A 12,627-nucleotide genomic window follows, 5' to 3' on the forward strand; every position below is an offset into this window, starting at 1 on the left:
AAAACTCAGGGAAATTTCTTGTTCCAGGAAAGAATGGGGATACCCTTCCACTTTCTAAAGACGCAGATCATTTGCTGCACCTCAAGACAAAGGTAAGGAAGTTTTATCTGTGTGTCCAGGCTGTGAAATCCAGAACCGTTTTCTCATAATGAATTTTGAGGCTTAGTCGACATCATAAAAGTCTAAAATCTTCAATTATTTGAATGAAGTACTTTGTCAACAGAACTGGGTTTCCTGTGATTATAAGTAAGGCATGCAGAATTTATTGGATGAATGAATACAGAAAATTGGTGTGTTGTTGTTGTTATGTAAATAACTTGTGTATTTTTATAAAATTGAAATGGTAAAAGAGTATACAATGAGAAATGAGCCTCTTCCTTACCCAAATCCTGGTCCCACTCTCCAGAGATAATCACTGCCAATAGTTTCTTACATGTCCTTCTAGAAAAAATTTCCACCCATGTGTGCAGGTGTATATCCTTCCCTTCTACAGTAATGAGAATATAACATGCACACTGCCTTGTAATTTCCTTTTAAATGTCTTTTTTTTTTAAGTTCTAATTTTTTTTTTTAGTAATCTCTGTACTCAACATGGAGCTTGCTCTCATAACCCTGAGATCAAGAAACACATGCTTTTCCAACTCAGCCAGCCAGGTGCCCCTAAATGTCCTTATTTTAATTACACAAATATTTGCAAATACAGTTTTACTATCAAGAATTTATACACTATTCATAGTTTATATTCTTGAATGCCTCTTAAAATTCTAGTCAACTCTCCTGGAATAATTAATTGATTAGCTGTTTCTCCTTCCAGGTATTTTTCTGTGTGATAGTGTATATGTATGTATACATACATACATATAATTAGATATTTTGGGAGTTTTTTGAATTATATAATGTTACATTGGACTTTTCCTTTGTTTTTCAGATTTTTTTTTTTGCTATTTCTTACAGGTTGTTAGGTATCATAGAGAAAATGAAACAAACATAACTCAGAAAATTAGTTTTCCAAGTCACCTGGCCTACAAAACCTTACTGTATTAAATGCTTTTCTTCTCAGGTTTCTAGTTAGGTTTTAGTGTGAAGGCATCTTTAAGGTACACGAAGGGCTGAGAGAAGTTCACATATTCATAGACCTCTGTTCTTGGTTTTGGAAATCAAGCCACACCATTCAGGTGCTGTACCTCTGAAATAATCCTAGTGACACATAGCATATGTGTGTCAAGATTATGTGTAGGTATTTGTGGTTATGGCCAGAGTGGCAACAGCTTGAGGATTCATATCACAGTGAACCTTGACAAAGTGAAGTTTTTCATGAATATTCATCCTGATTTCTGACATTGCCAGGGTCCTGAGAACATTATTTGCAGCTGTATCTCCCCGTGTGGAAGTTGGATAGCCTATTCTACAACTTCTCGTTTTTTTCTTTATCGGTTGAATTATGAACATGACAACATAAGCCTCCAAAGGGTAAGTGATAACCCAATGTCTGGTTGAACAAGAAAAAATTCCTTAAGTGTGTGATTTTTGTGTGAAGCAGAACATACTGAGTATGAATCATGAAAAGCTATTTGGAGACAGCTGTTTATAAAACAGTATTTTATTTCCATTTTGAATAGATTATGTTTTTGGAGGAATAGGGAAATGCCAGAAAGTGGCAATAAAGCATAGGCTTTTGCAGAGATGAAAGGGGGGATGGAAAGGTTATAATGGGCATGTTAGTGTTTCTTGATCAGTTGGCTTCCTTAGATCAGGGAGTATTAATGTCTTTTAAGCTAGGCTGTGATTATTTTTGATGGATTCTAGGTCTCACTTCTCTCTCTTACTGGTTTTTACTACTGGTTCACCCAAGGTTTCCAAAATGCCAGCATTCCTTCGCTCTGCCCTTCAGATTTTGTTTTCTGAAGATTCAACAAAGCTCTTTGTGGCATCAAATCAAGGGTCTCTACATATCATTCGGCTATTGGAAGGAAGCTTCAAGCACCTGCATACTTTCCAGCCTCAGTCAGGTGGGAACTTGGTAACTGGCCAAGGGGGAGAGTTGTCAGTCTCTGATGTATCTTTTTTTCCCTTTTAAACCTAAATCATTGTCAGGGCTCCCTAATGCTCTTCCCCACCCTGTAAATACTCACATGTTTGCAATTTAAAGTAGGAGGAGATATCTGGTGAAAATGCTTGATGAGATCTGAAATGTTCCTTACACCTACTCTTTTCTCACTGGATTTTTTTAGTCCTTATTTGGGGCCAGAAATTTCATCACCCTTCGAGTTTTTTAGCAGAGCAAGAAAGTTAAAATCATCTTAATACTGACACCCAGAAATAACTGCCATTAATATTTTTGTGTATTTTTTTGTTTGTTTTAATTTTTTAAATGTTTATTTATTGTTGAAGGAGAAACAAAGTGTGATTGGGGGAGGGGCAGAGAGAGAGAGAGGAAGATACAGAATGTGAAGCAGGTTCCAGGCTCTGAGCTGTCAGCAGAGAGCTTGATGTGGGGCTTGAACTCAAGAGCCATGAGATCATGACCTGAGCTGAAGTCAAGACACTTAATTAATGGAGCCACTCAGACACCGCTATTTTTGTGTATTTCTGATAAGATGTTTATATATAGGTAATTTTTTGGACGTGTCAATTTTTTTGATCGGTGGTTTTCAATAAAGATGAACTTACACATGCATTTGTATTACCTGTCACCCCTGTTCTCTGAGAGCATGAGTATGCATGACTGAGTAACTATGTATAGCTAACTGTTGCTGAGTTCATGATTGAGAACTTAGTACCCAGTACTTGCCGTGGGCCTTTTCCCTTCTCTCTTGCCCTAGATATAGCAGCTTCACTGTCATTTAGACTCCATCAGCCTAAAACATCAACTCTTTTAACTTAAACTTTCACTATTCATAAGCTGCTCCAGAAGCATACAGGAAAAGAAACCCACAAGTTAGGAGGCAGATAAATAAGAGACAGTGTATTTTGAGTGCCTGTATATGTTTTTATTAAAAACAACTTAGACTCTGTATTTGGCATTTAACATTTCTTAAAATTAGGCTCGGCATTATAGATACTACTTTATTTGCTCCTCCTCTTCCATCTCTTGTCCTCTTATAGTCAAGCTGGTTTCTTCATAGCCCTCAAACCTGTGTATTCCAGTCCTTGTCACTTAGCTCATGTTCTCCATCCTTTTCCACCCATCTTTAGCATCTGGTTTATGTCTTGTTATAAAGCTTTTTCATCCTTTGGGGGTGTTGTTTGCAGCACAAATTTTGGCATATAACATCACTGTTTGATTTTTAACCCACAAGTCTTCATTTTGCCAGATTGGTTTAAAATCCCTTGATGACAAAGATGGCCCATATGTGCCCATGCTCCCTTAGTGCTAAATATACAGCAGGTACCAAATAAATTAAAGATATGCGTCAAGCCTTTTGAGCTTGCTGTTTGTCCTTAGCTTTGATTAAAAACCATTTGGTAGGAAAGGAGTTTGAAGCAATTAAAATACAGACTTTAGGTAGCTGCTGCCTTGATTCTCCATTTCTCTGGTAGGCAGTGTCTCACTCAGGCTTGAGCAAGTGATGCCTTCAGGTTTATCTCTGGCTCCTCTTTACATGATGGATGGCTAATTAAATGAAAATAGTAGACTAACATGTAAGACTTACTTGCAAAACTATCAAATTATCCAATTGTGATTTAAATAAAAGTCTTGGGACGCCTGGGTGGCTCAGTCGGTTAAGCTCCCGACTTCGGCTCAGGTCATGATCTCATGGTTTGTGAGTTTGGGCCCGCATTAGGCTGTACAGACGGTGCAGAGCCTGCCTGGGATTCTCTCTCTCCCTCTCTTTCTGCCCCTCTCTCCCTTGTGCTCTCTCTCAAAAATAAATAAGTAAACTTAAAAAAAAATTTCTTCCTCTTTAAAAACAATACAAAATAATAACAAATAAATACATAAAAGTCTTAATTGACTTTTGCCATCATATCCAGGCCAGGGCTGGCTGTGGACACTGAATTTAGAGATTAACTATTGTTCTGTCTGCACAGGGACAGTGGAGTCCATGTGTCTTTTGGCAGTTAGTCCAGATGGGAATTGGCTAGCTGCATCAGGTACCAGTGCTGGAGTCCATGTGTACAACATAAAACATCTAAAGGTAAGCATAGGGTGTAGTAGTAGGAAACAAGAGGAAGTTAACCGTGCAGTTACAAGACTCAAAGCAGATTGGTATGACCTGGAAAATTAGTGGACATTTTTTTTTTTTAAACTAAGAATTTTTCCTGTTTTATTTGTTTGGAGCCCCAAAACTATAATCTGCAACATTAAAATCAGTCAATTGGAACAGTGAAAACACGCTTGTACAAAATTTTGAAATTAAGGATTTATGGATGATGAATTCACATCCAGATTATTTCTATATTATGGTGAGGAAAATTCTGATTTACCCAGATGACTAGTTGCAGATCGTAACAATTTCTTTTAACAGCTTGCCTTGTAATCTCAAGGTATTTTTAAATTAAACAGAAGTTTGACAAAGGAGTAACAGGAAAATACTTTTCATTAATCAGTAATGATCTTGTCATTCACACATTGAATTACTACTGATCCCTTACAAGTTTTCATCTTCATCCTAAAAATCAGTTAAGAACTACCCAAAACTTGGAATGAGCATCAAAAGTTTATAGAATACCAAACTGCAACATTTAGTGAGTTTGTCTATTAACTGCATAACTTAATCTTTATGACGTTGTGGCAGAAGCATGTACTGCTCTTTGAGCTTTGCCTGACACTGTAGTGTTGCACATGTCTTACAACTTGCATAAATGTCCGTGTCAAGGCATTAGTTTCTTTTAAATTTACTGTAGAGCTACAGATTCCTTGTTCAATGATGTGTTTATGAACAATTCATATAGATGAGAGATAGCAGCAAAAGCTTTACTCTGAAGTTTTCTGCAAATGCTGTCAGTTGTGTGAGCGTTAAATGTGTGGGTTTTTTTTTTTTTTAATTTTAAATAAAATTAAGGTATATTATTTGTGGGTACTGCCTGATGTTTGTGGGAGCTTCCATAGAACTCTTTTGAGTTCTAAGGAACGCTATTTAAAAACTGACCTAGACCATCGAGTCATTCCTGAAAAGAGGTATATAGAGTTATCTTTTGTGTCTGTCATTTGTTCTCAGCTTCACTGCACAGTACCTGCCTATAATTTCCCTGTGACTGCTCTGGCTATTGCCCCCAATACCAACAACCTTGTCATTGCTCATTCTGATCAGCAGGTAAGAGATACCAGCGCTTTCTAATTCCTTTCTGCTGGATAATAACTAGGAAGCTAAGATAATGACAATTTTGGAGGAGCTTTTAATTAAAAGTACTGGATGATATGTAGGTAGTTTCCTCCTGTGTGAAGTGAAACTTTGTGTGTAGCCTGGGTACATTATAGGCCAGTAATATCCTTTGGCTTGATGGGCACAATGGAATGATGAAGCACTGAGATTATAGAGTAAAGAAGTACAGGAAGGAGGAGCAGTTTTTAAGTACTCATTTTACTGATTGTTTATAGACTAGAGATGACATAGACCCAGGTGTTAGACTGGGTATTAAGGTCCTAAGAGTTGAAATGACGAAAAGATCATGTATTTCACCTTCAGTTTTGAAATAACGAAATCAGGCCATAGTGAAGTCTGTTGTCTGTAACAGACTTACCAAAATGAGTGCATAGCCTACTGCTTTTTTCCATACCAAGTTGTAAGAAGATCTTTAAAGTACCCGAATTGTGGGGGCGCCTTGGTGGCTCAGTCAGTTGAGCATCCGACTTCTGCTCAGGTCATGAACTCGCAGTTCGTGAGTTTGAGCCCCGTGTTGGGCTCTGTGCTGACAGCTCAGAGCTGGAGCTGCTTTGGATTCTGTGTCTTCCTCTCTCTATATTCCTCCCCTGCTTGTACTCTTTCACTCGCGTGCTTGCTCTCTCTCTCTCTGTCTCTCTCTCTCTGTCAAAAATAAATAAAGATTAAAAAAAAATTTTTTTTAATATTTGAGTTATAGAACACATTGTGAAATGATCAATACTTATATATTCTCATCTGTAAAATGGGCATAATACTTTCCTCACTGAGCTGTTGGAAAGATTAAGTATGATCTTACACATACGCACATGTATATGTTCTATTTAGAAAATGAAATCTCTCATTTCAGTTTTGTGGGTTTTTGTCCTTGACTAGAGTCTGAAAGATTAGTGAAGCCACATGTTTGTCTTTGTCACACATAAGTCCACCTGATGCCTTTTCCTGGCATTTGGTCCCATAGGGGCTTCAGTTATTAAAGCTGGTGGGAAATTTTTTATATCTTTTAGATTAGCAGAGATCAGTAGAGTTGATAGTACACAGTGCTGGAAGGACACAGTGAGATATGTAAAAAAAAATTTAAATCCATGTAATCTTCGATTCACAAGTTCTAATTCTAAAAGTTCTTCCTGTAGATATAAACCTTGAGTTGTGCAAAAAGATTGATACCGAGATCATCATTGCAGCCTTGTTTACAGTAGTGAAAGACTGGAAATAAGTGTCCATTAAACAGATGAGATAAGTAAATCATGGTACATCCAGAAAGTGAATGGCTTGTTGTGTGTTCTTTAAGGAGGCAAGAGTGATATATAGATAAAGTTATTGGTATCAACATGGGTCAGTCTCCATGGTATAATGCTAAATGAAAAATGCAACATGCAGAATAGCATATATTGTATGCATAAAATATCTGGAAAGATGTAAATAAGAAATAGGCTGCTATCAAAACCCTCGAGGAGAAAGCAGGCAAAAACCTCTTTGACCTTGGCTGCAGCAACTTCTTACTCAACGCTCTCCGGAGGCAAGGGAAACAAAAGCAAAAATGAACTGTTGGGACCTCATCAAAATAAAAACTTCTGCAAAGCGAAGGAAACAATCAGCAAAACTAAAAGGCAACCGATGGAATGGGAGAAGATATTTGCAAATGACATATCAGATAAAGGGTTAGTATCCAAGATCTATAAAGAACCTATCAAACTCAACACCCAAAAAACAAATAATCCGGTGAAGAAATGGGCAAAAGATATGAATAGACACCTCTCCAAAGAAGATATCCAGATGGCCAACAGACACATGAAAAATGCTCAACATCACTCATCATCTGGGAAATGCAGATCAAAACCTCAATGCGATATACTACCTCATACCTGTCAGAATGGCTAACGTTAACAATTCAGGCAACCACAGATGTTGGCGAGGATGTGGAGAAAGGATCTCTTTTGCCCTGCTTGTGGGAATGCAAACTGGTGCACCCACTCTGGAAAACAGTACGGAGTTTCCTCAAAAAATTAAAAATAGAACTACTCTACAACCCAGCAGTTGCACTACTAAGTATTTATCCAAGAGATACAGGTGTGCTGTTTCGAAGGGGCACATGCACCCCAATGTTTACAGCAGCACTATTGACAATAGCCAAAGTATGGAAAGATCCCAAATGCCCATCGATGGATGAATGGATAAAGAAGGTGTGGTATATATATACAATGGAGCATTACTCAGCAATCAAAAAAAATGAAATCTTGCCATTTGCAACTACATGGATGGAACTAGAGGGTATTATGCTAAGTGAAATTAGAGAAAGACAAATATCATACGACTTCACTCATATGAGGACTTTAAGACACAAAACAGATGAACATAAGGGAAGGGGAAAAAATAATATAAAAACAGGGCAGGGGACCAAAACATAAGAGACTCTTAAATATGGAGAACAAACAGGGTTGCTAGAGGGGTTGTGGGAGGGGGGATGGGCTAAATGGGTTAGGGGCATTAAGGAATCTACTCCTGAAATCATTGTTGCACTATATGCTAACTAGGATATAAATTAAAACATTTTTTAAACAGAAATAGGCTGCTTTGGGGGCACCTGGGTGGCTCAGTCTGTAAAGCATTGGACTCTCGATTTCAGCTCAGGTCATGATCTCTTGGTTTGAGAGTTTGAGCCCCACTCTGCACTGTCATTGCAGATCCTGCTTGGGATTCTCTCTCTCTGCACCTCCCCTGCTTGCTCTCTTTCTCTCCCAAAATAAATAAATTTTAAAAAGAACAAAATAGACTACTCTTGGGAAAGGGAGATGTCAAGATGACAGGGTGACTTTTCACTGTAAACCTTTCTGTGCTATTTTGTTTACTGTGCCATAGTTTACCTTAAAAATGTTTTACTTAAAAACAGTAGAAAGCGTAAAGCTGAGCATGATATAGTCAGGTTTTGTATAGATATTTTCTGATTAGGAATGAGAGATACCCTTCCAGGTTTTCTGGGTACTAGTGTGCATTTCTCCTGTATCGTATCCTTTCTCAGGTATTTGAGTACAGCATCCCAGACAAACAGTATACAGAGTGGAGCCGGACCATCCAGAAGCAAGGGTTTCATTACCTTTGGCTCCAAAGGGATACTCCCATCACACACATCAGTTTTCATCCCAAGAGACCAATGCACATCCTTCTCCATGATGCCTATATGTTCTGCATCATAGACAAGTCATTGGTGAGTTCTCCACTACTACTACCTGTGCTCACACTGATTCATCTGTACTTAAGAATTTTCAAGTTCTAAAAGCAACAAGTATGAGTTAAGAGAAGGAAGAATCAATAAAATGTCCTGACATATTCTTTGGATGAGAGGAACTTTTGTTTTGCAGAGTTCTTTATTTTCATTCTCAGGCCTGTGAGGCTCCCAGGGCAGAAGGAGGCCTTTGTGCACTGGTTTTTGCTGATTTTGACCATTTCTCTGCTTTGCGTATGAACATATAAACTTAAGGAGGAAAGTGATTAGGTCAGTGTTCAGAAGGTAACTGTCATGGGGAATACCATTGATTTGGCTGAATCACTTACACCTTTGCACCCTGGGGTGAGTGAATAAATAGCACAGTTTTATTAAAGGAGACACAGGCTGAGGTCTTGACCACTTTTGCCCCTTGCCTGAATATGCTGAAACACTGTAAGCTTGAAGAGTTGGTCTTAATGTCTTGAAAAAAGCCCATCCAGGAAAATTCTGTTCTTTATGGCTAGGATGCAGGTGGTATGTGAGCATTTTTTTCAGTTCTAGATTCCACCCTCTGCCAGCTGCTATTTTGATTCACCCCAAATTTAAATGTCTTCTCTGGGCAGATACTTTATTCCTAGGAGCCCTATGAGCTGTGGCCATGCCTGTAATGCACTTTGGGCCTAGGTTACACCTAACGCACAGTGTTTTGGTGTATCTGTAAAGGTGGGGGTGGAAGGAACCATGGGGAAAGCAACAGATGGCTCTCAAGGAGATGTGCATGATGTGTCACTGGAACTCATTTCGTGGACCCTGTATCCTCTGGGCGTGGGAAACAGAGCTGGCTGACAAGTGCCTTCTGCAGGATGAGTGATACAGGAAGGGCCTCTCCCACTCACTTGCCTCTTTGTAACTCAGCCCAGGGCTGTCCATATTTTTTGTCAAGCATCGGTGATAAGTCCATCACTTCCTCATGCTGGGCAGAGCTATTTCCCAAGGAAGTCAGAGATGAAATATCACTTGGTTGGCCAGACGCCATCTCTTGAGGTGTCAGTGACATCAGTGGGGGTGGTTTGTGTTTCAGTTTTGGCCTGGGGAGAACTTTAGTCACTTGGCCTGTCCATGATCTGGTTGGGGCAAGAGTCTAGAAAGCAGAGCCTGTATGGGCTGAGCTCCTGTACATGCCAGTTTGTTCCTGTCTCACAAAGTGTTACTGACAAGACTGGCCAGAATCCCCAGCTGGGCCCTTTGATCTTGCTGGTATAGAATACCATGCTCTTTGCTTCATACTCCCACCCTCTACAGTATACCTGGAAGAGTGGCTACAGCTTTCTTACTGAAGTAAGGAGAGCCAGGGAGGTAGAAAATGTCTAATATGAAGGTTGGAAGGTGGTGTTTGCCTGAAAAGTCACTATAATCCTTTGTTCTGTAGAAGCCCAATAAAATGACGATTTAAACAGTATGTCTTTGTCTTTTTAGCCTCTTCCAAATGACAAAACCTTACTGTACAATCCTCTTCCTCCCACGAACGAATCAGATGTCATCAGGAGGCGTACCGCCCATGCCTTTAAAATTTCTAAGATATATAAGGTAAAACATCTTGCATTATATTCTAGACGGTTGGTTCCTTGTGATATTATCAAAATGTAATAAGCTCCACATTAAGCAGACAAGAGCACCTTCATTTTATATGCAGAATACCTGATTTGGGGAGACAGGTACCTTTCTGAGGGTGTCTGTTCCTTACATTTGTATTTCATTATCTTTGAGGTGATTAGAGGCGTGCACATCATACTTCCCCAAAGTGAAATACGTAGGTGGTGAGAAATTATGTTGAATCTTAGGTGGTGTTTTTGTGTTAAAGCTGGCCTTGAAAGGTTGTTACTACTACTCCTTCTCCTTCTTCTCAGTCTCCTTCTCCCTGTCCCACTCCCTCCCCCGTCCTCCCTCTCCCCCCCCCCCTTCTTTTTCTTCTTCTTCTAATGTGACTTCTAATTGGAGAATGGTCCACAAGATAAATTTCAGGCAAGTGGAAGTCATTGAATTTAGTCATTGTGACTTTTACTTTCTTGGCTAAGCTTTTCATTGTATATGAAACAAATATTCATTGAACTTACGATACTACAACTATTTGTGCCAACTCCAAAGTTCCATTTTCATGCTTCTCAGATTAGAGTTCCTTGGGTGTCCTGGAACATTTTCTCAGGGGTCTGTAAGAATTTTTTTTTAAGAGGGACATCTGTAAATTATTTAAGTATGATTAGTTTCTTGATGCATTTGTAACTTGCTGTTTGCCAAGAATCTAGGCTCCAAAGCCGTCGCTTAACATTGATTCCTAAGAAATTATGGAACAGATGTTCTATATAGAAAAACATGAAAAATCTTGTTGAAATCTTTTATTATTAACGAAGTCAGTTAAAAGTTCCCAACCTTGGTGTGCCTAGCTGGCTCAGTCAGAAGAGCGTATGACTCTTGATCTTGAGGTCGTGAGTTGGAACCCCACGTTGGGTATAGAGATTACTTTTAAAAAATAAAAAATAAAGTTCCCAACTTCACCAACTACTTTGAGTCCTAAGGCAGGAAGGATTGTCAGAGATTTCAATTACTCCAGCCTTGAACGAGGCTGACCTTTTACCTCTAGTTAGTCTGTTCAGGACTAGCCCTGGTGCCTAACTCCTGGTAGAGTCATTGTCATCTCTCTACAGCCTCTGCTCTTCATGGATCTTTTGGATGAAAGAACACTGGTGGCAGTAGAACGGCCTCTGGATGACATCATCGCTCAGCTCCCACCACCCATCAAAAAGAAGAAATTTGGGACCTAAAATAGGGCACGGTCTGTGCCCTTCCTTGAACTGTCTGCTCTGTTTTCACAAATCATGATAATAAAGCAAAGTTATTCTTTAGGACTAGTCATTATGAATGTTATCTTCCAAAATAATGGACAGTAATTTCCCTTCAATGACTCAAGTGAATGGGAATTCCAAGGTATTTGTAGTTGGGATAATGTTCTAAGCAGCTACCACTTCATCCTGTTTGTTCTTTAGACCACAATCTCAGGGAAAAAAGATGGTTCTTATCTTTTCTTCCCTAACGCCTGCCTGAGGCTTGCTTCAGAGGGCTGATGACCTTCACTGTCTGCCAGCCTCCTGCCTGCAGCCAATGCAGAGGTGTGGGGACCTGCCCAGCATTGCCCTAGAGGGCAGGGGAGCTATGCCTGTTTGCTCAAGATAGCTTAACTACCAATAGTGATAATCAGCCTTATGTTTCAAGGAAGAATTTTAACGCAAAGCCCCATCTCAAAAACTTAAGCCTTTGGCCTCTGACAGTCAGCCATTTATTTTATTTAAAGGGAAAAAAATCAGGGGTGCCTGGGCGGCTCATTCGGTTAAGCGTCCTACTTGGGATCAGGTCACGGTCTCGCAGTTCATGGGTTTGAACCCACACTGGGCTTGCTGCTGTCAAGACAGAGCCCGTTTTGGATCCTCTGCACCCCCCCCCTTGCACCTCCCCCACTCTCTCTTGCTGTCTCTCTCAAAAAAAAAAAACCAATAAAGGGAAAAAATCAGGCTTGGGATACTAATTTCATTAACCATCTTTCACCTAATACACATATATAAATGTATATAATATAGGTATACATACATAATATGTATACAAAAATGTATACATATATAATATACTGTATATATTTTATGTTAAAATTAATATATACTGTATACATTTATATGTTAATATTAGTGTTAATATGTTGATATTAAATTAACATATAAATATTAATATTTTATGTTAATATTTATATATTAATGTTGATGTTTACATATTAATATATAATATGTTAATATGCCAGTTTCAAAGATTAAGGAAACACTGGGCAGGGATTTTTGTTGAGAGTAGGTGTGGAGGGTGGGACCAGAAAGCCTGCCATATATCTTACCTTTTCCATCTTCTACTGCTTTCACATTGTTACTCCCATGGGTATTATCAACTGACTAGTTTTAATGTAGTCTTTTAAACTAGAAAGTGAAGAACTCAAGTTAACCTGACCTGAGCAGATCGATTTCCTTCCCATCTGAGTGGATGTATTCTGTTGCATGCTTGTGG

The 12,627-nt window shown here is 39.0% G+C and overlaps 1 protein-coding gene across 1 annotated transcript in view; it reads left to right on the forward strand.

Moving 5' to 3' along the window:
* Positions 1–11,429, forward strand: part of UTP4 (UTP4 small subunit processome component) — a 31,517-nt gene extending 20,088 nt beyond the window's left edge. Inside the window, exons 10-17 of the mRNA XM_060650326.2 lie at positions 28–92; positions 1,348–1,470; positions 1,853–2,009; positions 4,033–4,139; positions 5,163–5,258; positions 8,344–8,529; positions 10,006–10,116; positions 11,232–11,429. Of these exons, the coding sequence (XP_060506309.1) occupies positions 28–92; positions 1,348–1,470; positions 1,853–2,009; positions 4,033–4,139; positions 5,163–5,258; positions 8,344–8,529; positions 10,006–10,116; positions 11,232–11,348 (962 nt within the window). The 3' untranslated portion in view covers positions 11,349–11,429. The remainder of the gene's footprint in view (positions 1–27; positions 93–1,347; positions 1,471–1,852; positions 2,010–4,032; positions 4,140–5,162; positions 5,259–8,343; positions 8,530–10,005; positions 10,117–11,231) is intronic.
* Positions 11,430–12,627: the final 1,198 nt, after the last annotated feature.

This window comes from Panthera onca, chromosome E2, assembly GCF_046562875.1.
Source record: "Panthera onca isolate mPanOnc1 chromosome E2, mPanOnc1 haplotype 2, whole genome shotgun sequence".
NCBI lineage: Eukaryota > Metazoa > Chordata > Mammalia > Carnivora > Felidae > Panthera > Panthera onca.